This window comes from Sarcophilus harrisii, chromosome 3, assembly GCF_902635505.1.
Source record: "Sarcophilus harrisii chromosome 3, mSarHar1.11, whole genome shotgun sequence".
Classification (NCBI taxonomy): domain Eukaryota; kingdom Metazoa; phylum Chordata; class Mammalia; order Dasyuromorphia; family Dasyuridae; genus Sarcophilus; species Sarcophilus harrisii.
The window spans coordinates 527,283,020-527,309,542 of record NC_045428.1 but is presented as its reverse complement, the minus strand read 5'-3'; the positions used below and the strand labels follow the sequence as shown (position 1 = coordinate 527,309,542).

General features: G+C 33.3%; 1 protein-coding gene across 1 annotated transcript in view; it reads left to right on the top strand.

The window, feature by feature from the left end:
* The window catches only part of FREM2 (FRAS1 related extracellular matrix 2), a 203,073-nt gene that overhangs the window by 13,959 nt on the left and 162,591 nt on the right, over positions 1–26,523 (top strand). Inside the window, exon 2 of the mRNA XM_003764540.2 lies at positions 45–134. Coding sequence (XP_003764588.1) covers positions 45–134 — 90 coding nt within the window. The remainder of the gene's footprint in view (positions 1–44; positions 135–26,523) is intronic.

Below are 26,523 nucleotides of genomic sequence, written 5' to 3'. Positions count from 1 at the left end.
CCCTAATTTTAAAAAGTCATTTTATGCTTTTGTTATTTTTTCAGCTGACATTGATGACATGAAAATATGCTATGTCTTAAGAGAGGGGGCTAATGCCACAAGTGATAGTTTCCATTTTACAGTTGAAGATGGTGGTAAGTATAGATATTCATGCTTTATTTAATAGCTGCATATAGTTTTGATTGTGGCAAATTGTTATTATTTTTCTATAATGAATGCTTGGTATTTGGTATAAGCAATAAAAAAAAATGTCCTAATCTTTCTGGAACCAAGACAGTCATATTCTGCTAAGAGAAGTGATAAAAGCCTTTGAATGAATTATATGATTTGGAAAAAATGGAAGAGGACTTTAAAAAATTCAGATACCACTTTTTTACATAACTTTTAATGGTTCTAGTTTAAGGTGGTGCTTCTCAAAATAGTGTTTTAAGCAGTGGTGCTACAGATAACTAGCTCAGGCTCATGATCAAAATGTTTTTTTTTGTTGTTAAGGCAATTGGGGTTAAGTGACTTACCCAGGGTCACACAAGTAGGAAGCATTAAGTGTCCAGATTTGAACTCAGGTTCTCCTGACTTTAGGGCTTGTGTTCTATCCACTGCACCACCTAGCTGCCTCCAAATCTCCTTTTAAACATATTGCTATTGCCCTACATCCAAAGGGTCTAATAATTTTCTCTCTTATAAAACCATTGCTGTTATTTCTCAAGAAAAAAAGGAAACTTAAAAACGGAGGGGCAGGAGTAGGGGTAGAATAAATATTTGTGAAAAGGGAAGCAAGAATTATAATAAACTTAAAAAAGAGAACTAAGAAAGTATGTAAAAAAGTATTATATATTAATTTATTATGTCATTTTTAGAGACATTCTAGGATGTATATATCTATTTTTGTGTATAAACATATATCTATATGTTTGTATACATGTGTGTATGTATAAGTATATGTATATACATGCGTATATCTATATATGCATGTATATATGCATATATTTGTATTGTGTATGTGTATATAGGTATGCATGTATATATGTATGTTTACAGGTATATATATCTATATAGATACATATATGCATGTATATGTACTTATATATATATATGCATATACATGTAACATGCACAAATATACTTTTGCTATTTACTTGCCCTATAACAATTTATACTCTAAAGTAATTATTCAAAGAAATCTCACCAGATAACTATGCCTAACAAGATCCAAAGCATTTAAGGCATGAAGGCTGCTAAATATGTATCAAGGACCCAATATATCTATCAACTAAATGAGTGCATCTGTCTATATACTATCAACATATTAATGTTGATTTGGATTCAAGATATTATGTTCTTATTATCTCTGAGAATTAAAATGCATCCAGCTCCTTCATTTCCATGGTAATCAAAAAAAGTATAATTTACTTATGTTTCTCCACTGGGCTAATTTTCTCTAGCAAGGCTGTGCAATTGAGAAATGAGATCATGGTATGAAATAAGGTCTGAAACTGAAATCAATCTTAGGTATTTTCTAAAGTTTTCCCTACTTATTTGGAAGTGCCCTTACACATGAATTTCAGTAATAGACTCCAAAACAATTTAATTCATTTAACAGCCAGAGATCAATAACTAAATTAATGGCTCCTGACAACAGATTTTTCTAGGAAGAAATAAAGTTCTATACTTTCATACTTTATGACTTTATTCCCTCCAAAATTGCATATAAGCTGTTATAAAGAAAGTGGAAATAATTCATCAAAATAATTTCAATGTGTGTGTTATGTTTTCATCCTTTGAACAAAATCCTAAATGCCAGGGATCATAACATTTTACACATTCTTTAAATGGATGACAAGGTGGCAATTACCTTAAAGTTTTAGCCTTTATTCAGACTGTATAAAACAATGAGTCATTAAAAATTTCAAAATATTTAGGGATGGCTAGCTGATGATAATGAGTTTGTGTTTGGCATTGATAGAAATATGGCTGAGACACTAAGAATTGTCTGGTGGGAATGAAAATTAAATTATTATATCGGCTTCTTTAGCAACTAGAGTTTCCCATGAGAAGGGAAAAAAAAAAAAAAACTCAGAGATTGTTGCTTGATATCCCCCTCCTCTCCATAGACTTCAAAGCATTGCTTATGTGGTTCAGGTAAGCCCTGGAAGAATACCTGCTGAGTAACATATGTTTCAGTGTCCCTGGGGAAAGACCAATTTTCCATGAAAGAATCAATACATTAAGGATCTAGAAGCAGAGAATAAAAAGTCACAAGTATCTTTAGAGTTGTTTTTGCTTTGCTTTTATTTCTCAGGAGTCTGTATTACATTTTAAAATTCCTAAATATGTGCATGACCTTGAAAAGCTCTTTTCTTTTAAACACTGTTAGTGGATTATTTCAATCATGTTTGATTCTTCATGACCCATTTGGAGTTGAGCAAGATACTGGAGTAGTTTGCTATTTCCTTCTCCAGTTCATTTTATAGATGAAGAAACTGAAGCAAACAGGATTAAGTGATTTGTTCAGGGTCACACAGCTAGTAAGTGTCTGAGGTTAAATTTGAACTCACAATGAATTTTTTTGATTATAAGCAAAGTACTCGATCCACTCTGCCAAATAACTAGCCTCTGAAACCCAATTTAAGATCAAATTTTGTTGTCAAATATACAAGGAACTCTTAATGAAATGAATGGATCAGGCTGAACCAAAGACAGTATCATATTAGGAAACTTAAAAAGCTTAAATAGCATAAATACCGTTTCAGTATTTTCCAGATCCTCTGTAGAGCAACAGTGTAGTTCATAACATCTTCCCATAGAAACTATACAACTAGATCTAATATAGTGGGAGGAAAACATGCTGAAGACTCACAGTAAAGGAATTAGGAGCCAAGAAAGTATACCTGTGTTACTATACTACATTTAAACTCTAGTAAAGCTGACAGTTATTTTGGTTGAGACAAACTATAATTAAGAATACCTTTTGTGGATTGAAAAGTGAACATTTTATATCTCTTAATTTAGCAACACATTCCATACAGTAGGAGTGAGAGCTCTTTCTAAATGTATAATTAAAATACATTTTGAAGTCTCTTTATATTTAAGGTCCCTGCTGTGTGTACTATCTGGAATAGTGAATTAAAGTAGATGATTCAATTTATCTCTAATCAGATATAATAATTTAATTCATATACTGCTTTATTTAAAATCTTAGTAGTAAGAAGACATCACTTAATCCCTGGAAGTCATAGGAAACATTTCCTGTATTTAATCATCAGGAAACAAATGAATAGTGTAGTTGAGTTTGGAATTAAGAGATCTTTATTCCTAATTTAATATTCAGCCAATTATATCAGGTTCTTTTCCAAGTCAACAAGGTTGTAAAGAAGAGTACCTTGTTTTTTAGTTAGTTACCTTCTAAGATAATTGCAGAAAGTAACAGAATGCCTAGAAAAAGCATTCAAAATGTGAATTTTGGGAAGCTCAAGAGTAAAAGATGATGAAAGGAAAATGTGGAAGAGACTTAGGAAAATGAAAGAGAAACAACTTGAATTTCATTAATACATCCTTAACGATAAGAGTAAAATAATAGGATGCTTACCTTCAACTATTGGAACCAGAGGCAGGAGAGCATTCCAGCTTCAGAAGTGTAAGATGGAATGATGTATATAGGGAACAGTAAGTAAGTTAGTTTGGCTGAGCTACAGATGTTTGAGTGAATAACTTATAAAGAACCTGGAAAGACAGGCTGGAACTAGCTAGTGTAAGGCCTTAAATACCAAATAGAGGAACTTAGTTTATTCTAACAGTAATGGGAAGCCACTGTAATGCTTAAACAAAGGAATCATATGATCAGGATTTTTAGGAATATCAATTTGACTTTGTATGGAGGATTCCCCCAAGTGGGAAGAGACTGGATTCAGGGAAAATATTTAGGAGGCCATTGCTATACATAGTTCAGGCAGAAGATGATGAGGGCAGTTTGGGTATGAGTAAAGAAGAATGGATTGATGCAAAAGATATTAAGGATGTGTAATTAGCAGGAGAAGAAAACTACTCCAGTATGTTTGCCAAGAAAGTTAGACATGAAGAGTCAGACAAGCCAAGTCATGACTGAACAGAAGTGACAAGACTTGGTAGTTGACTGAATCCTGGGTGGGAGTTAAGTAAGAATGAAGTGTTGAGTACAATAGCCTGATGGCTGATGCTCCAGTCCATCTTCTATTCAACTGTCAAAGTGATCTCCTTAAAATGCAGGTCTGATCATGTCACCTCTCAACCCAATAGACTACAGGGACTCTCTCTCATTTCCAAGATGTTTGGCTTTTAAAGTCCTTAAAATTTGTCCTTCTCCTCACTCCCCTTTGTAGTCATCAGCAATCATTAAGTGCTATGTGCCAGGGACTATACAAGCACAGGGAACCAGTGAAAACTAAAAGGCCCAGGACTAGAGAAAAGGTTTAAAAAGATCCAAGAGGACTTCTCAGTCTAATGGGAGAAACAATATACAAATAACTATGTGCAAACCATGACATATACGGGATAAATTGGAGAGAATCCCCAGAGAGAAGACACTGAGATTAAAGATGACTGGGAAAGGCTTCTTGCAGAAGGTAAAATTTAGACTGATATTTGAAGGAAACCAGGGAAGCCCTGAAATAGGAGAGAAAAAGAAAGAAGAGAATTTCATACATTGGGGGTTGCTAGGAAAAATTTATATATATATATATATATATATATATATATATATATATTTTGAGTGTGTGGGGGCAATAGGGAGCAGGAATGGAATGTGATAAGTTGGGAAAAGCAAGGAGTACTATATCACTAGGTCTCAGAATTTATGGAAATGAGTAAAATGTAAGAAGACTTAGAAAGGGAAGAAGGAAAGTGGTTATGAAGGGCTTTAAAAGCCAAACAAAAGATCTTGTATTTGATTGTGGAAGTTTATTTAATGGGAAGGAAGAAGTGAATGGTCAGAACTTCACTTTAGCAAGGTCACTTTGACAGATGAATGTTGGATGAGAGGTGATGAGAGATTCAAGGCACCAAAAGATGATTGCCAGACCAGGCATAAGGTGGGGGAGGAGCACACAAGCATGGTGATGGTGTCAGAGGAGAAAAGGAAGCATTTGTGAGAGATGTTTCAAAGGTAAAATCAATAGGACTTGGCAACAAGTCTTGCAGGATGAGAGGGAGTGAGTTGAGAGTTATTATCCTCAACTGGGATGTAAATCTGGATGACTAGGAGACTAATGGTATCCTCAACAACACAGTAATAAGAGATTTGAAAGAGAAGAGGAAAAAGAATGGGAGGAAAAAGAATGAATTATGTTTTGGTTGTGTTGAATTTAAGATGTTTATAGGAAATCCAGTTTGAGATGTCTAATAGGCAGTTACAGTTATGAGACTGTAGGTCAGGAGAGATGTTAAGTCTTGATAAAGTATAGAAATGATCATTGAGATTATGGATGCTGATAAGATCATGAAAAGTATAGTTAGTATAAGAGGGAGAAGAAAAGTAGACATAGGACAGAACCTTGGGGACACCAAGTTAATAGGAATGACTTAGATGACAATCCATCAAGGGAGATTGAGAAGGTGTTAACCACCAAACATATAAGTGAAAAATTAGAAAAGAGAAGCTCAGGTACTTCTCCTATACTTTTGAGTATGATCATTTAAGCTAGTAGAATGCCAAATAAAAAAATTTCCCTTTTATCCTTTTAAAATATTAACAATTATGTAAAATAGAATTTGTTAAAATGTGAGTTGATATTATAGGCTTTGCATTTGTTACCCTATAGCAAACTGCATTATTTGTAATATAATTCTAGAACATGGAAATGTCAGATTCATGGTCAAACAAGATGATAACATTGACTATATGCTAAATTTATACATTGGAAAAAATTTTTTTTAAGTTCAAGGTCCTTCTACCAATCACTAAAAATGACATTAAAGATTGTTTAATTATTTTTCATTTTTTCACTTTCAGAAAGTAAAAGATTCAATTACAATTAGATATTACTAAGTACCTGCTATGTCTGAGACACTATTCTAGACTTTGGGAGAACCAAGGCAAACTGTGAAATGGTTCCTACTCTCTAGGAACTTATCTTCTACTGGGAAATCTACATAATTAAGTTATACAATAATATTTGAGGAAGGAACTGGTGAACAATAATAACTAACTGCTTCAGGAAATTCAACTTTCCATAAGAGATAGCAAATAAGTTGAATGTTGAAGGAAGCTAGAAAATCTAAGAGCTGGGGTGAAGTGAGAGTGCATTCTATGTATGGATAGAAATTTGTGCAAAGGCATGAGTGGAGGAGATGGAATGCTGAGTTTGGGGAAGAATAAGGACACCAGTTTGACTAGAGTGAAAGAAGGGAAATATGGATACACACATGCATGAACATATGTGGAAGTATATACGGATGCATATGTTACATGTGAATATGATTATATATTTGTATGATTTATATAGATAAAACATTATATTTGCATGTATACATACAAATGTACATATATATATATATATATATATATATATACCTATACACTGTCTTTTTAAAGCTTATTAAAATTTTGAGTATCAAAAATAAAATTTTGATGATCAGAGATCAAACTCAACTACCATTCTGTTATAATTCTATGTAACTACATTAACCTTTTTAAAAAGTTTAAACTGCACTAAGACTTTTAGGACAACATACACATAAGTCTTGGTGCACTTTAAGCTTTAAAAAACTTAATGAAATTATATACATGCATATGTATATAAACACATAAAGTTCCCTAAAGATAGGCTGGGGTCAATCTATAAAGGGCTTTAAATGTAGAGCTGAAGAGTTGTATTTTGTTCTAGAGGGAATGGAGAGCCACAGAAGATTTTTTTAGCAATGGATTTGCAGGGTCAGATTTGTGCTTTAAGAGTATTTTGGTGGTTGTGTGGAAGATGGATTATCCTGAGGAGAAAATTAAAGCAGGAATTTGAATCTCTATTATCTAATATTTCCTTTGTTTTGGCTGTATTGTGAGGAAATTTATAATATGGCATATTTATAAGTTTACCTTGAACACTTCTTCATTTAATGAATTTCATGATTTAGTGAACAATGTTTAGAAAGGTGCTTTTTTATCACTACAAATAAGACCATTTTTGCTATGTGCTTATCTTTCTATTGCTTCAGCCCTGTTTGTATGTTTTTTTGGTTTTTTTTTTTTTGTTTTGTTTTGTTTTTTAACATTTTCTAGTGTGAACTCTGAGAAACTAAGTTTTGACTTAGGTGGAAAAAATATGGTGAATTGACCTACAGGAAACTCTTTTTTAAAGTCTTGTAACTTCATTTTCTTAATTTAATGGGAAAAGGAATGTCATGGGGATTTAGCTATTTGAAAACTTTCTGAACTTTTAATAGAATTAACTATATTTTATTTTTTAAAGTTTACTTTTTTAATTTGTGGAATAAAACATTTTTAACATAATACAACAAAAAAGATGATATCATATAAAACCACAAATCTACTATGTACAACATGCTGTTCTTTTCAAATGTACAAACTTATCATGTAAATTTTTTTCCTTTTTATCTCCTAAACCTCACCCCACCCTAGAAATAGCTACTATTAAACACAAATGGGTGTGTGTGTTTGTTTGTATGTTTATGTATGTATATATGTATATAAAACTGATGCTAAGTCCAACAGAATTTTTTAAATTTCAAGATAAAGTGAATTGAACCAATCCCTTGCAATGTCTGGATAGCTATCTGGAGGGCCTCAGGATCAGTCAGAGTCAGGATTAATCAAAGTTTTTGGTCTTTAGAGGGAGAAGTGAAGGAGGCAGGCAAGTTGTGGCTTGCCAAAAATGTATCCTGGATTTTGGAGTCCAGAGTCTCCTGCCTCTCTCATCCTCATCCTGCTGCCAGGATGACTTCTCCCTCCCAGCCCTCCAATCCTTACCTATGATTATCTCACCACCAAAACATTCAGCAAGTACCAATGGTAAGGAGAGCCATCACATCACCATCTCATCTAAATATGTATATAGAGGTATTATCTCACATGGAGTGGGTAATTAGCCTTAAGTGTTCTGCTGTCTGAATCAAGCATACCTTTTCAAAGTTTCAGCCCTCTACAATCCCTGATGAAACATAGAACACTATTGTTCCCAAGAGAGCATGGAACTATAGTCTGACATATTAGAATGGGTTTGATAGAGAAGAATTTTGAGAGCATAAAAAACAAATGGCAGAATTTATGTCTTACACAGCAGAAAGAAATAGAATAATCAAAAATGTGACTCTGTAATGGTCTTTTCAAAGAAGCCAAAGAGAAAACAACAAATTGAGAATATAAATATACTGAAATAAAAGATAGGTAAAGGAAAAACAAGAAGATCTTTAAACAAGCAAAACATAGGAATCTCAAAAACAAGGTTATTGACACAACTTTAAGGGAATTACTTAGGGCAATGAGTTAAAGGAATTTTCTCAGGATTGCATGGTCATTATGTGTTAAAAGTAAGATTTGAATTCAAATCACCAAGAGATTGAGCCTAGTTTATTATATTTATTTATATTTACTATATAATATTTACATATTATTATATAATATTTATATATTATATAAACTAATATAAATTTATATTATGTTATATTTATATAATATTTATTATATTTATATATATAATAATTATAATAAACCACTAACTTTGCATCCAACCAGAAAACAAATGTTTTTTTGAAATTTAGGGATATCAATTTGGCATTGTGTGTTAGGTGTATTAGATGAAAGAAGGAAGAGATTGGTTGCAAGGAGACCAATTAAGAAGTTATTGCAAAAGTTTAGATAAGAGATGTACTAAGAGAATAGTAACAAGGGAACAAGCAGACTTTGGGAAATTATATTGGCCATGTAGCATTTATTAAGCCACTTTACCTCATTGGGCCTCAGTTTCCTTATCTGTAAAATAAGAGATTTGGATTAAATAACTTCAAAGATCTCTTTCAACTTTAATCTGATCCTGTGATTCATCTTTGCTACAAATTATTGTGTGAGATTATTCTTTAAAGTTATTATTCAAAAATATTCTACTCATGCATTTTTGATGAGCCTATGAAAAAGATCATAAAATGCGTCCCACTTGGCCTGTGGGGAGGAAGACTTGAACCTGTAATTTTATTTATTCCTCTTATTAAGACAACTGGCCAGCACTGACCTCATCTGAACTCTCATGTGTCACAGGGCAAGCAGCCTCAGAAAGCAAGGCTTACTGTTGGCAATAGAACTGGGCCATCAGGGATACCATTAGTGTCAAGCATTACAGCTGCATCTGTAATCTGGGTCCAAGCCAACCCTTTTTGCTGCTGTTCTTTGACTGAACTTCCAAGTACCCAGATAGTTTCCCATCAATCATACTTCTTAATTCATATGCTCTTGAAAGACATAAATAGAAGCTTGACATAGTAGTGGAAGCTACAAAGTCATTTTTGGATATGTAATATCATGAGTTTACAAGGAGCCTTTCAGAGTTCATATGGTAAATTTGTCAGTTTAGTACTCATAAACAAGCAAGAACTGAGCATTATAGGTAGAAGGAGCAGGGTCATGAAGCTAGAGAGCAATGTCAGGGTTAGTAGTGAAATGAATTATCGATTACTAGCTTGAACATAAAGTAAAGTTAAGACAAAGGAAAATTTAAATAAAGTCAGTGATCAGGAAAATAAGGTCTGAGTAGAAGCATTAAAAGATTATGTAGACCTATTAGGATTAGAGGGGGAAAGCAAGCATTTTTGGCAATAAAATTAATTGCTGGTGACATGAGAACCAGAGAAAGACATTAATGCCTTAAGGGGGTTATAATAAGGCAGTGAAGTAATGTCAGACTTGCATAGAAATATTTTTTGATCCATGAGCATAAGAGAGCACATGTTTCAAAATATAGATTCAGGGAATGGGTGTTGACTGCCATAATTGAATGCCAGCCATTTCTATTTTTCATTGAGTAATACAGAATGGCTCAAATTAGTGTGGCACTTCAGGGCACACACTGGAGAGACCTTTATTTCTCAGATGCCTGGCTTTAAATCTCCATCTCATAAGATTTACCTGTTCTCATGAATATAGTAGAGGAGCTTCTTACATTAAGTGAAGAATTGCGTAAGTTGTCCTTGGTCTCTTCCACAACTAAGATTCTGTGCTTCTTTGTCTAATATGAGAAGATAAATTCGATAAGTTTAAAATATAAAATTAAACATAATCTCTCCATGTATATACATTGGCTAATTTCTATTTACAACTACCTTCTAAGTCTCCTTCAAGGAAAAAAAAAAAAAAAAAGCTAAAAACACTGTCTCTTTTGGTAAGATTAATTATCCATTAACTGAATTAAATAGGAGAAAAGCTGAATTAAATAGAATGAAGGCCACTTCATTGCCTTTGGAAAATTCTGCAATATTTTTAATGACCCCCAAGCATCTTCTTGAATCAAAGACATATCTCTTTAAAATGATATTTTTTGTAATCTACATGACTGAGAGTTAAGGAGTACCATGGTCTCTGAAGAATTAAAGTTGAAGCTAACTCAAAGTCAAGGAAAAGGTTTATGGTATAAGCAGACCACAACAAATTATAAAAAATTGCTCAAAAGAAGAACCATGAAAAATGTCACTAGAAAAAATGTGTGGCTAGAGGGAAAAGCTGAGTCAACCACATAGGAACAGCAAAGGAAACTAAAGAAATATATTTTCTATTGGTGTCCACATGATGTTAAGAGAATGAGAGGAAGACCCTTTCTATTTTTTCCCACCCAGAGAATTTGGGGGAAGACAAGGATAAGTTACATGGAATAGGCAAACATTGGCTTTATATTTATATATATAAATGCAAGAAATATCCAAACTGACGAGATCAAAGATCCATCAGAATATGAATAAATTAATGTATAGCAATCTACATTTATTTTGAAAGGTTTGATGTATATGTATACATATATCTTTACTACCATTATTAATTATTGTGATTTTTAAAAGTTAAATAAACCTCATATAATATATTTTAATCATCTATATTTTAATTTGTTCTACTCAATTAAATAAGACTCACTTCCTCTAAATTTGCTTCGTGTGACTAGCAGCCCTAGAAATATGTGCTGAAGGGCCATACATATTCAATTTCTCTGTTTTCTTCTTTTCTAAACCCTTTGCAACCTGGCTTCTAATGTCACTATTTAGTTGAAATTGCCTTCTCTAAAGTTCCCTATGATTTCTTTATAGCCCTTTCCTAATCCTCACCCTCCTTAACCTCTCTGTTGCTTTGGATACTGCTGATCACTTTTTTCATAGGAGATTCTCTTCTTCCTAGGCTTTTATGATGTTGCTTTCTCTTGGTTCTCCTGCTCCTCCATTTCCTTTGCTGCTTCTAGGTCATACCCACTCATTGTGGTTGTCCCCCCAAAGCTCTGTCCTGTACTTTTCAAATTTCACTCTACATAATGTTATCCCACTTGTAAAGCTTCCTTTGTTTTCTTCAAACATCAGCTCAAATCGCCCTTTATAGGAAGCCTTTCCAATCTTCACAGCTGCAGGTACTTTACCTCTAAGATTATCTTCCATCTACTTTCTCTAATTCTTGAATGTAGCTACTCATTTATATATTATCTCCTTCTATCAGAATATAAGTTTCTTGAGAATAGACACTGTTAGTTTTTCTTTTTGTCTCCAGTGGCACATAAGAAATGATAAATAAATGTTTATTGGCTGACTACTTGTGGAAATCCCCCAAAATCACATAATTGAAGAATTGAACAGATTTAATCTTAGAATTAAAAGTAATAGAGGCATCTAGATGGCACAGTGGATAGAGCACTAACACTGAAGTCAGGAGGACCTGAGTTCAAATGTGATCTCAGACACTTAACACTTCCTAGCTGTGTGACCTTGGGCAAGTCACTTAAACCCAATTGCCTCAGCAAAATAAATAAATAAAATAAAAATAAAAATAATACAGTCAACTCCTATCCAGAATGCATTTAACTTTGTATAATGGAACCAGCAGTGTTGTATATGGAAAGAGTACTAGCTCTGAGGTCAGAGGACATGAGTTTAAATCTTACCTAAAAGTGTGTGTGTGTGTGTGTGTGTGTGAGAGTGATTTTTACTAAGTGATTTAATTTCTTTGGGTCTAGTTTTTGTTGTTGTTGTTGTTTTTAGAATGAAAGGGTTAGATTAAATGGCCTCTGAGGTCCCTTCAGGTGCTTGGTCTTGATTTTTCTTCAATATAAATCACAGATACTTACTCAACATTTTAATATTTCCAATACATGGAATCCTCTACTTCACTGCTAGCTTGCTTTAATCTAGATTTTAACTGATGTACCTCCCTACAACTGCCACTCAACAATCCTCAACAGTTTTGTGCTCTTAATAGCTTTTTTTAAAAAAGCATTTACCACACTTTTTAAAAAGATGGTGAGTACTGATGTGACTGTTTAATCTTATCACCTTCCTACATTATCTGATTATCTAATATACATGTCCATTTTAAATTTATTCTCCTACCTAGAGTGGCAGGCATATTTACAGGCTACCCACCTATTTTAATTTTTACTTCAGTAGTGATGTAGAGCATGAAAAGAGTGAAATCATAGCATGTTAATTTTCTGAGCTAAAAATATTTATAAAACATTATACTAGGGTTTCTTAGTATAATTAAAGTTTTATTTTTTACTAGTTAAGTCCTAGGAATAGAGTATGATATATCTTTTATAGTTCATGATGTAGTTCTTTTGAAAAGTAGACCATCTTATATATTAGAAGAATTAAAAGCATATTTAAGTTAAAAATTAGTTGATTGACATAATTTCTTTTTTGTTTCTACTGTTTTTCCTATTGTATGTTCTAAGTAAATTATTGTATATGAAGGATTATTGTAGAATTTTCCTGATTATTGATTTATTTCCATGTGATATAAAAAGAAATTGACATTTTGTTGCTATATCTTATTTATTTTAGTTTTTACTTTATTTTTAAATTTTCAATAGTATTTTATTTTTCCAAATATATGTAAAGATAGTTTTCGACATTCATTTTTGTAAGACTTTGTGTTCCAAATTTTTCTCTCTCCCTCCCTTACCTTCCCCCTCCCCAAAACAACAAGCAATCTGAAATAGGTTAAATATGTGCTGCCATCTTTAAAGAAAAAAATTAGTTTAAGGATCATGAGTGCTTTCTCTAGTTAATAATAATGATCAGAGAATTTATATATTTCTTTAAGGATTGTGAAGAATTCTAACAAATATGAAACATTAACTTTCTTCCCTCTAAAAAAATGGATGAACTATTTTTTCTAAGCATTAAAATAAACTGATTAATACTCTGATTTCCTTCAAATAATAATTTGATAGTAGACTTATTTTTATGGCTATACGCAACAAACTTATTATCTGATATTACTCTAATCATCTACCTTGCTTCACTTCTCTCAGTGAGGTCAAAGGGACAAAACGTCATGCTTAATCCTATTGGACAAATAAGGAAAAATAGGAATTGATAAAGAGCCAAACCACCTGGGAAGGCTATTGGTTTCCTTCCCTTTTCTTCCTTCCTTTTTTTCTTTCTTCTTCTCCCTCCTACCCCCTCTCTCTTTCTCTTTTTCTCTCTCTTTCTGTCTTTCTCTCTTTTTTTCTCTTTCTTCCTTCCTTTCTTTTCTTTCTTTCTTTCTTTCTTTCTTTCTTTCTTTCTTTCTTTCTTTCTATCTATCTTTCTTTCTTTCCCCATTTCTCTTTCCCCCTTTCTCTCTTTCTTTCTTTCCCCTTTTCTATCTTTCTCTCTTTCCCCTTTTCTCTTTCTCCCTTTCTTTCTTTCTTTCTTTCTTTCTTTCTTTCTTTCTTTCTTTCTTTCTTTCTTTCTTTCTTTCTTTCTTCCTTCCTTCCTTCCTTCCTTTCTCCCTTTCTCCCTTTCTTTCTTTCTCACTTTCTTTCCTTCTTTCTCCCTTTCTTTCCTTCTTTCCCCCTTTCTCTCTTCCTTCCTTCCTTCCTTCCTTCCAAGATTTCTTTGAATACTACATGGACATTTTTAAAAGAATGAATCACAGTGTACTAATCCTTTCTCTTAAGAGCAGAAATATCTATTGACTGAAGAAATATTCATGTTTAATGTTTTGCTAAGAAGTACTATTTTTTGGAAAAAGAATGTAAATTTAGTAATATTTTCTAATTAGACTTCAAAAGGTACTATACAGTCAATAAACATTTATTTACCATTTACTATTTGCCAGGCAATGTGTTAAGTGATGAAGATATAAAGAAAAACAAACAAACAAAAAAAGTGGCCTGTGCATTCAAGGAGTTCATCTTCAAATGAAGATGATAACATGATATTTCTTGTAAATAACCAGGTAATATAACCTACATGAAGTATAGATGGAAGATAATCTCAGAGGAAAAGAATGAGTAGCTGAGAGAACTAGAAAAGGACCCCTATAAAAAATGAGAAGTGAAATAAAAAGCCAGGGAAGCTTGGAGGCAGAGGTGAGAAGAAGGTCAGCTGATATAAAGGCATTGAGTCTGGAAGTGGAGTATCATATAGAAGAAACAAGATATAGCTGGATTGCAAAGTTTGTGGAAAGAAATAAAGTCATATGTGAGTGTTTTTCCTATTAGAGAAATTTATTTTCCTGTTGGAGGATTAACATTTCCTTTCTATAATCAATAGCTTTGGATAAAGCTAGGAATTCTTAGAAGACTAAGGCTACATTTAAGGAGTTAGTGGATTTTTAGTATTGTATTTAGCAATTAATAAAATAATAGCAAGTTGCCATTGCATTTTCTAATAACTGCTTTTGTTTCCCTATTATTTATACCCATTTCATATAGCACATCTGTCACACTGAACTGCTAAAGAATTAGTCATTTTTCTTGGAAAGGTCTTCTTGTAGTTATGATTACACTTGAGAGACAGTGTGGTGTAATGATTAAAACTGATCTCGGAGTCTTTTTTTCAAGGCTTGCCTTTGATACCTATTGCCTCTGGGACACAGAAAAAAATCTTTAAACTTCTCGGTTCCTGATGGCAATTCTCTGAGACAAATCAGTCTGTATTGATAGTGGAAGTGCTCTCCCAACTTCTGACAATCCATGCATAGTATTGTTCATTAAGTAGAATTTTCTTTCTGAGGAACACCTAGGTCCTAGATACATAAAGATTGTTCTCAATTGTATTGTGTTTCATGTTTACAAATGCTCTGATTCTCTTTACAGAGTTGTACTCATATTGACTATCTCATTGATTTATACCCAAGACTTCACAGAATGAACAGAAGGCAGGGTAAATGATTTCCTGATCCTAGACTCCCATTGACTCCCCCTTCTCTTCCTGACAAACTGATGACAGCAATCAGCACTCCTTTTCTTTCCCAAGATGATTTATATTTAAATAGATATAATCAGGCCAATATCTCCCTGGTAAATCTAAACATCCAGATGAGTTATACACTAAACTAAATTGAACTAAAACATGGGATGGTATACACACATTTGGCTACAAATAAAGTAAACATAGGAGATTAAAAAAGAAATTTAACTTTGGATTTTTTTCTCCACACTCTTTTCTTTAACTTCATTCATAATGAAATCACTAAGTAAAAACCATTTGAAAAGAATTTGTTTTTAAGCCATTTTCTTCCAGGTTCTTCTCTTGGGACATTTTTAACTTTTAGGGTCTTATATTTACCTTTTGATGGTATTTTTTTGTTGTTGTTGGAATGTTAAATGGACATTGGGAAATGTTAAACCTCAGAGTATGCAAATTGTTATTTTACCTAGGTTTCTAACAGTTTACTATTGTTTGTCTGTTACTGGTTTACAGATAGCTTTTACCTATCTATATTTTAGCTTTTATAGATGTACAAAATATTTTCTTAACTATATGATACTTAATCTTTCTGAGCCTCAGTTTTTTCACCCTGAAAACAAGTATAATAATAGCACATAACTCACTGGGTTATAGTGGAGATCAAAAGATGTGATGTATGGAAAACATTTTATAAAGTTTAATGCACTACATCAAGATTAGCTATTCTTAGCTCTTATTTTTGTCTTAATTGCTAGAGTCAGGCTGATTATAGGACTTACTTACACATAGTGCTGCATAGGAACAGAATGAGAAGGACAATAATTTCCTTATCTTATTAAGTTAAGATTTATTCTTCTTGCATACTATGTAATACTAGCACAAGTGACACTATCAGTGCTGTTGCTGTTGTTTTAATTACAAGACTGCATGGTTTTTATTACCACCAAAGAACCTATTTTGTAACCTATTGTGTACTACTACTTCAAGCAACACATTCATTTTAGATGTTGTCCAATAAAATGTTGAAGGCAAAAAGAGAAGGGGATAGCAGAGACTGAGATAGGTGGATATTATAATGAAATCAAAAACATGAGATTGAACAGACACTGGGAGATAATGGAGGATAAAAGGGTCGGACATAATATGGTCCATAGGGTAACAAAGTGCCAGATACAACCAAATGACCAAAAAACAACAAATAAAATCTGTAATGGGCTGAGGTTTGAGTTGATGCACTGAGGTCCCAAGTACATGAGGCTAAATAGTAATTGGGCTATACTCTATTGATATACATGATTGGATAAAGAATGGTCCCTGCCCACTCTCCTTACAAGTCCTGATGTGTTGTATAGGAAATGGCGATTTTGGTGGGTGGAGGCAGAGAGAGAGACAGGAAGAGAAGCTGGGAGAGATTGGGCCTGGGTTCAAGACTCCGAGCTGCTGGTTGTGTGGCTGCTGGTCGAGCTAGCTTCTTGACTCAGCTGCACACATTGCTATCGCCGATTCTCTTCCACCTCCGATCCTTCTTCACTGAGAATAAAGACTGACGATTTTCCCCTAACCTGAATTCCTGACTTCTGCTGATTTAAAAATACACGATCTTCACAAAAATCTATATCTTTGGTTTTTTTATCATGTGGATCTAATCAAGGATTCCTGATCTGGGCTCCAGGAATTTTTAAAAAATTGACAATTATACTTCAGTATAATTGCTTTTCTTTGTGATTTTACGTATTTAATTTTATGCATTTAAAATATTATGTTGTAAAGGTGTTCATAAGGTTCAGCAAGATGCTCAAGGAGTCCATGACATAAACAAGATTAAGAGCCCTTGATTTAGATATACATAGAGCCAAATCTTAATTGGATAAGGAGATGAGACAGAAATAACATAGAAAATTACCATTTTGAATAATTTCTTTTCAGTTTGTCTCGCATCCAACACTCTATGCTAAAAGATCTCAAATTATCATCTCCTCAAACATTGTATAATGTTTCTTCCATTATATCCAAGTCTAAGGGAGAAGAAGTTCATCTTACAAGGAAGGAAAGAAGAAAGGAAGGAAAGAAGAAAGGAAGGAAGGAAGGAAGGAAGGAAGGAAGGAAGGAAGGAAGGAAGGAAGGAAGGAAGGAAGGAAGGAAGGAAGAAAAAAGAAAGGGAAAAAGAATAGAAAGAAAAAAGGAAGGAGAGAAGGAAAACAGCACTATTTTTCATCTGCTATATGCTAGACACTGTGCTAAGCACTTCAACACATATTTGCAAATAAAAATTGTTTCCTGTTTCCTAGCATCAAATTAAAACTGACATTACTATCTTGAGACTATAAGAGCTGAGAACTCTGATATTTAGAATTGTTTTGTGACTATGAGGTAGCTGTGTATTGTGTATTTAGGGCCTGGTTGATAGAAATGGGGGGTTGGTTCTTTTTTAATCATAAGATAAAGGAGAGCTATCACTGTTTTACAGTGAAAGGTTCAGGTCAAAAGGTTAGATCAAGATCAGACTTCTAAAGACAAAGACTAGATCTTTGAGTAGATGAGAAGAATTCTTGGAGTTGGGTCTGAGGAAGACCTCAGAATCTGTACTATTAGCAGCTTCTTGAAAAAGCTTATTAGAGAAAAAGATTTGCCTTTTTGAAGAATTGATTGTGGAGGAATAGTTCTCTTATCTTTTCTGGAATTTCTATCTACTACTTAAGAGGTGGAAACTCCTCAAAGTCTAGTAAATGGAGAAATACTTGAAAGAATACTTTGAATCCTAGATTTGGGATGTCATGTTAGACATGAGTCAAGGAAACACACCTGGAAAGGATCTTCAGACCCTAGGCTCAGGGTCTCTGTTTCACAGAGTTGGGGGAAGCTTAATATTTCCTCATATACTCAAAAGAGGAATGGTCTATATATAGCATCTAGCATAGAATTGACTCTGTTTAGCAAGAGATTGGAGAAGTTTGGGAAAATAGAAGCTCTGTCCATGAAATGGTTGCAGAATAGATTGTCCCTGAGAGATATTGAAGACACAAAGTTCCATAGTCCAGGGTTATGAATTACCTAGAAGAACATGAACCCTTTCATGTTTCTTCATGTTATAGTTTTCTAAGTTTTTTTTTCCCCCACTGCTTCCCCACAAAGCACTGTATATTACTCGGATAATATGCCTCATGATTATGGATAGAAAATTATATTTTAATTATTTTTGTTTCACCTTCTAGTTAATAAATGTTTTTGGTTAAGAACACAATGTTATATTTCGCTTATTTGTTAAATGGGAAACAGTTGTAGGGGCTTGGGAGTGATAGTGTATAATAGAAATAAATTCTCTTATTAAGATTGTTGAGAAAGTGAATTGTATTAGTGTGATTCCCCAACCAGCCAGGGTTAGTAAAGACTGGGTGAACAAACCAGTTTAGAAAAGAAAAAAAGTAGGTTCCAGGCAGCCTGCCACTATACTGCACTTCTACTACTTACAAGTCAAGGTTGTTTTGAGTCAAGTACTTTATAAGCTATATTTTATAATTATGAACCACCATTATTATCACTTCCCTATACTATGAACTTCTTGTACATTATTACTATATATTCTTCATTTTTAAGTCCCTCACACTTCTAACTATGTTCTCGTACATAATAGGTATCCATTCATTCAAAATTTAAGATATCTTGAATAAAACCACCATTACCATAGTAGATAGGATAAAATTCTGATTTGTAGTCCAGAAATGTCATAGCACATATAAGAATTCATGGTGTACCTCGTAAAATTGCTATACTTAAATATTAAATACTTTTGAAAGTAAAGCTTCAGGCTGACAACATACATTTAGTTAAATCAATTCAAAATTCATAATTGTAAAATATAAAATCAGTCAAGTTTCTTTTAAAATGGCCTGACACATATGTATACACAAATATATAATTAGGTACTATTTTAATGCTTTATCTTGAAAGATTTCAAGCACTATTTTTATACCATTTCACAAAAATACATTTATGAGAGAGAGAAAAAAAGACCAATATTAATTACTAGTTCACAAAATCTGTTCCCAAAGTAACTCAAACCACTTTTTAAAAACTTTACTTAAAAAGATTTGCTGATTAAACCCTAAGGGAAATGGTCCAAAAAGGGGGATTTCTTTTCTCATTGCCAAATCAAAAGAAAATTAAGAGTCTTTATCTAGAATTTGTGTAGGCATACAACATAATGTAACAAAGAGCAGGAAGGATATATGAAATATTTGCTAACTAATCTCCAGATTTCCAAACTTCATCAAAGAAACAAGGGAAAGGTAGAGGAAAGAATTGTAGAAGAAAAACATCGGATACATTTTTATGATCAAAAGTACAGAGAAATTTAATTACTAAATGTCTTAGATTTGATGTAACAGCTTAAGGTTTTATAAATGTTTAAGTGCTTTTAAAATTTCATTTGTTTTTATTATTATTGTACTTAGAATGCTAAATTATGAATTGGAAAGTCTTTTGTCTTTTGTTTTCCCAGAGCTTTTATGTAGTTTAAAATAGGCATTAGCATTGAATGCATATTTCCCCAGGTTCCTTAAGCAGAAAGCTTAATTAAATTAATTAAAATTTCTAACCTAGTTTCATGTTGTTGTTCTCTTCCCACCATGGATAGTGCATACTAAGGAAAGTTTTGTTAGTTAGTAAAGATAAGGGTCATGAATTGATTACAACATATATTACCAGATGATGCAGGTCTTCAGATAGAATATAAACTCCCTGAGGGATGAGCTGTTTCATTATTATCCACATCTCTCTAGTACCCAGAACAATGCTTGGTATAAACAAAGCACAAGTTAATTTGTTGATTGATTCAGTTTTACTAGTTGTGAAATTTCATTTTATCATGTGACCACTGAATGATCAAGAAATAGGAAAATGATTTATGCTAAACAGAGTTGGGAGACACTGATGTATCAACAGTAATTCAAGTTTGTTATTTCCTTTTTAACATTTTTAAAATTTAAGTTCCAAATTTTCTCTCTTCCTTTTAACCTCTCCTATCCTTTGAAAGGACAAGGAATATATCAGTTATACATGTGAAATTATACAAAATATATTTTCATATTATCCATGTTGCAAAAAGAAAAAAATGAAAAAGTATGCTTCAATTTGCACTCCGAGTTCATCAGGTCTCTCTGGATGTGGATAGCATTTTTTATCTTGGTGTTTTTGAAATGATCTTTCATAATGATTTTCATTACAGTATTGCTATTACTGTGTACAAGATTTTTCTTGTTCTAGTTCATTCCACTTTGCATTTGTTTATATAACTTTTCTCACTTTTTCTGAAACCATCCTGCTCATTATTTTATAGCACAATAGTATTCCATCTTAATCATATACCACAATTTATTCAGCCATTTTCCAAATGATGGTCATCCCTTCAATGTTTAATTCTTTGCCAGTACAAAAAAACTACTATAAATATTTTTGCTTGCATAAACATTTTTATCTATCCCCTCTATCATTTGTTATTTTCCTTTTCTGTCAGGTGTGAGGTGGTAACTTAGAGTTATTTTAATTTATAATTCTCTAATCAATAATAATTTAAAGTATTTTTATGTAGTTATTGATATTGTGTTGGTTCCTTCTATAAAATGTTTTTTTCATGTTCTTTGATCATTTATCAATTAAAAAGTGTGCTGATTTGTCAGCACTTATTTCTCTAATAACCTGAATAATTGTGTTTATTATTCAGGATACTCTTTTTCCAATATCAACTAAAATCCCACTTTTTAAGAAGTCTTCCCTACCGCTTCTTAATTCTAATATCTTTCCTCTATAAATTGTGTCCTATTTATCCTTTATGTAGCTTCTGAAGTAACTTGAGAGCAGGGTTTTTTTGGCCTCTTTTGGTACACTTAATACTTATCACAGTGCCTGTCATATAGTAGGTATTTAATAAATAGTTATTGATTGGTTGATAGGGTCTATGTTTGTTACCTTCATAGAGGATCAAATGTTTTTCTCACAAAGTTATCCCACTTGGTAACTTGTATTCAGTATATTTCTGTATACCAGAGAGACTACTGAATTGAACAATACTGACTATTTCAGACTACTAATTTCAAAGCAGTTAAATATTTGCATTTCTAGAAGGAATTTCTTTAGCAGAAGTCCTCAAACTCAATGAAATTACAAGTGTTGTTTCAAAAACCTCAAACTGACTACATTTGTCATCCTTTCCTCTTTTATTTTTGTAATAAACTATGGTTTTCATATTGAAATACTAAAAGAGCCTATTTGAATTTAAGCCCCAATTTCACATTAACTCATGATTTATATGTCTGTGGATGAGTGACTTAATCTCTCATAAACTTAGTGTCTTTGTATGCAGGATGTTCTAAAAATCTTAATGTAGTTTTAAGCAGTTGAAATTTAAAATTGCACTAAGACTTTTGGAAGAGTATTATGAAGTGAAGATTAGTAATACTTGTTTTACCAATCTCATGAATGATTGTGAGAAAAGCCCTATGCTTAATAAATAAGGGGATTATTCATAATGTTCTTTTAAACTCTTGACTGGGTTGCCCTATGAGGCTTCTAGCTTTAAAAAAAAAAAAGTTAATTTCACCCAGCCCAGTTTTGTGAAGCATTTTCTGCCATTATGGAGAAGGAGCAAATGACTAAAAACCAAAGCTGCTATCAATACCCTTTGCAAAAAAGGAAATTTCAGAGTTTCTTTTGATCATAAGTATCTATTTAGTTCTCTATTTCTCATCATCTACATTTGAAGCCAAGTCAAATCCACAAGTTTATGAAATATCTACTATGCAGTAGGCACTGTACTAAGTACTGGAGATAAAAAGAAAAAAAATATAGCCTCTGTTTTCAAGGAGCAAACAGTTTAATGGGATAGACACATGAAAACACAAACAAAATACACACAGGATAAACTAGAGATAATCTCAAAAGCAAGATAGTAGTATTGAGGGGGATCAGGAAAGAGTTTTTGCAGAAAAGATGAGATTTTAGTTGAGACTTTAACAGGATATGGAGATGAGGAAGGAGAGGGCTCTAAGTTATAGCTTATTTGGTGTGATATGATAGCCACTTGCCAGTGGCTGCTAGAGGTCTAACTCAAATCGGTAGAATGGATCTCTTTATGTGAGAGAATGATGGTGATGATAATGATTATGATGATGATTGATGATGATGATTAATGATGATGATGATGATTGATGATGATGATGATAATGCAAAGAGACTGAGAGGCAATTGCATTCTCTGACCTATCTCCTCTTCCCTCAGCTTCCAATTTATTTCATTCCCAATCCAGAAGAAACATCCTCGAAGGCTACTTTGTAACTCCTTCAAGTGTTATGATTCACAGCCGTAGAGGCTCTCAGAGAATTGACCTGTCCAGTCGCTTAGGCATGGTCCTTAACACTTATTGATGATGAGAAAACAATCCAGGTTCTTAACAGAGAGAACTGAATCTCTTGAAAGAAAGTGCTACTTAATTTGGTACATTAATTTCTGCTAAGGTGCTCAAGGCTTGATTCCAATTGAAAGACAAAAGTGCCTTCATTTATTTTATTGATGTTCTTGACTAACCCTAGTTGTGAAATCTTTATGAGTTTTTACAGGGAAATTTTTACCAACTTTTTCATATTCTAGAGCCAAATCATCCTCTGTATGATCTCCTAACAAAATCATGCAATAGTGGGTGGAGGAAAGAAAAATATTTGTCCATTATCTATCTGATGAACCCACAATTGTGACCTCACACAAATTTGGAATCTCATGGATTTTACTAAAAGAGTTTAATGGTGGTTCAATTAATCAGTAAATCTTCTGCCAAATTGCCAGAGATTTTAATTAAAAGACTGGAAATGAAAGGTGTGATTGTGAGGTCTGGCAAATCGAAGTGTGGTTCCATTACTGATTTTAATTAAGGTGCAAAGGAAAGTATTGTTTTAACCCTTCTAAAGTTTGCATAGAGTAGCTTTTAGTATTCTAGATCCAAGTTTCCCAATACTCTAAGAAAATCTTTCAACTGACATGCCGAAACAATCCTATAAATCATAAATATTTCATCTCTTAAATTTCTGTGGATGCTGAGCAAGAGGGATGAAAGAAGGAGGAAGGAAGGAAGGAAGGAAGGAAGGAAGGAAGGAAGGAAGGAAGGAAGGAAGGAAGGAAGGAAGGAAGGAAAGAAGGAAGGAAAGAAGGAAGGAAGGAAGGAAGGAAGGAAGGAAGGAAGGAAGGAAGGAAGGAAAGAAAGAAAGAAAGAAAGAAGGAAAGAAAGAAAGAAAGAAAGAAAGAAAGAAAGAAAGAAAGAAAGAAAGAAAGAAAGAAAGAAAGAAAGAAAGAAAGAGGGAAGAAAAGGAAATAAGTATTCATTAAGCATTACAATGTACTTTACAAGTATTATCTTACTCAATCCTCATAACAATTCTGGGAGATTAGGAAATAAAGTTGAAAGTAATTTTGAGAAAATTTTCCTAGGCATATATTCATTAAATTATTTTATTCCTTTGTTCACTCATTTATCAAGAACCTATCATTTATTTATTTTTCCAAAGTAGAAAGAAAGTCAAGCTGTGCTTTCAATAAGTAACTTCTCAAGCAAGTAGCTCTCAAAACTTCTGTTTTTCTTTTGTCTATTTTGGTTTTGGTTTTTTATCCAGAAAAAAAGGGGATTGAACTAGTTCCATTGCATAAATTCCATTCCAGCTCTAATCTATGATTCATTGGTCCCAGATCAAGGACTATGCTTCATATTCCATCTAACTATATGCTTCATCTATGTCCTTGCCCTCTTCCCTGTCTTTGCTTTCTCTGGATCCCAGACCTCCTAAGACCATGTCCTGGGTATAATAAACTGAATTTTGGAACTAACACCCTGGGGCTGTGGTCTTCTGATTGATGAGTCAAAAAAGTACATATGAACTATTTTGTCTAGTAAGCCTCAGGTCTCAGTGAATGCTTCACAAATGTTGCAACAACCATTTTCTTGCAGTCTACCTTGCTACAGTTTATATATCATACCCCTTTGCTCTGGAAATGGTAATGAAATCAATCCGACCAAAACTTTTGGAAAGAACAAATAAATCAATGTCTCTAAGACTTCTCAAGCCAAATTATTCTTCCCTGGCCATTATTTTTTTCTTCAGTGTGTTTTCTTCCCTTAAAATTCCTTTGAAGAAAGGGACCATATTGCTTTTGTTTATTATGGCTTCAGCCCTTAATACAGAGAGCATTTAATAAATGCTTTTTATTCATCCATTAAGTAACTTATCAAAAGTCACATTAGATAATGACAGAGCTGGCCCTTGAAACTCTTGTCCAAACTCTCTGAACATTAAGAATACAAGTTTATCTCATAGAATAGATTAGTATTATTTACTTAAAAAGATGTCTGATAGAGGGGATTAGTTATTGGCCTGTTAAGCTTTATGATATGGAGAAGAGGCTTCTATATTTGCTATAGAATATCTCTCAACTTAAATGCCCCAAAAAGGGAATAATCTGTTGTTGTTGTTCAGTCATTTCATTCATGTATTACTCTTTGTGACCTTGTTTGGGGTTTCCTTGGCAGAGTTACTAGAATGGTTTGCTATTTTCTTCTCTAACTTATTTTACAGATGAGGAAACTAAGACAAATAGGGTATGACTTATCCAGGGTTATACAGCCAGTGTCTGAAGTCAGATTTAAATTCATGAAGATGAGTCTTCTTAACTCCATGCCCTATTCTCTATCTACCTATCCACTGTGTCATTAATCTACAATTAATGTGTGTGTGTCTGTGTGTGTGTGTATGTGTCCAGAGAGAAAGAAAGATTTGTAAGAAGTCCAAAACTGATTAAATCTAGACTTGATTCTTTATGGCTATTCCTAATTATAAGCCAGTAGTCTCCAAATTAAGAGTCCTGTACCTCTTTAAGAGCCAAGGAATGACCCCAGTGGTATTGTGGGATGACTTTAAAAGTGGTATGTTCAACCAACTGGACTATGGGAAGATAGATTACATCCTTTAATAGTCACTAGTGAGGCTTGTTCTCAACACATCCTCACTAACCCTTTACCCATTATCATCTGACACTCCCCTACTCAATCATCTCTTATTGCTGTGCAAGGTCCTGACCTTTCCACTTCTTCTGAGGACTGGCCCCTTAGGGCAGTTATAATTTAATTACCACCTGCAGAACCGCAGCAGCATTTGCACTCTATAAGTTCATATCCTTTAATCACCCAGATCACCTCAGGGTTGTGAATAGGGTTCCCTGGGAGAGATGAGACTTTGAGACAGTGACTAGGGAGTGAGAACTCTGCTGTCTCCATATTTTGTTTTGGGTGGAAATGTGTTATATTGGATGAACCAGCATGCATAGGTTGCAATTTGCACTGCAGATTTCCTTACATTATCTTCACCTCCCACCCTCACTGCACACCCCAAGCCCACCCTGCTTGTATGCTTCACTATTCCCAGGGCATTACTGTCCCACTCAGGTTGCAAGTTCTATATCATCCTTAATTTTTCACTTATTCACTGCATATATCCAAGCAGTTGCCAAATCCTCTTGTTTTTACAACACATATCTTCTTCTGTATTCTCACACAGCCAATACACTCCTCTGGGAATCTATCACTTCTTGTCTGGATTATGGTAGGGGTCCCTAATTGGTCATTCTTTCTCAAATCTTTCCCTTCTCTAATTCATCTGCTCCATATCCAATAAAGGCAAGTCTGAGCATGTCACCACTCTGCTCAATTAACTCCAATGTCTTCTTATTGACTCAAGGATCAAATACAAATTCCCTCACAATTTAAGAAGTCTGGTGCCCTACAATTCAGCTAAATAGGTCTTCTAGCTATTTCTCAAGAATACAATCAACAAGAATACAAGAATATCCAAATATTAATAGGAAATTGAAGTATTCATTTAGCAGAACTATATAAATAAAGGGGAACTGATTTATACTGAAAACTCTCTTCTAAGTGCAAATCAGAAACAATATATATTTTCTTGGTTTTTTTTTTTTTTTTTTTGTATATGGGGTTAATATCAACATATGAAGAAACATGATACCTGATGAAAAGTTTTTGTGGTCACTGACATTTATGATCTGTAATTTTTATGGTTGCATTGCATTGCAGATACAAGCAAAAATAAAAATCTTTAAAGATGTTGCTTGGGCAGCATCACTGAC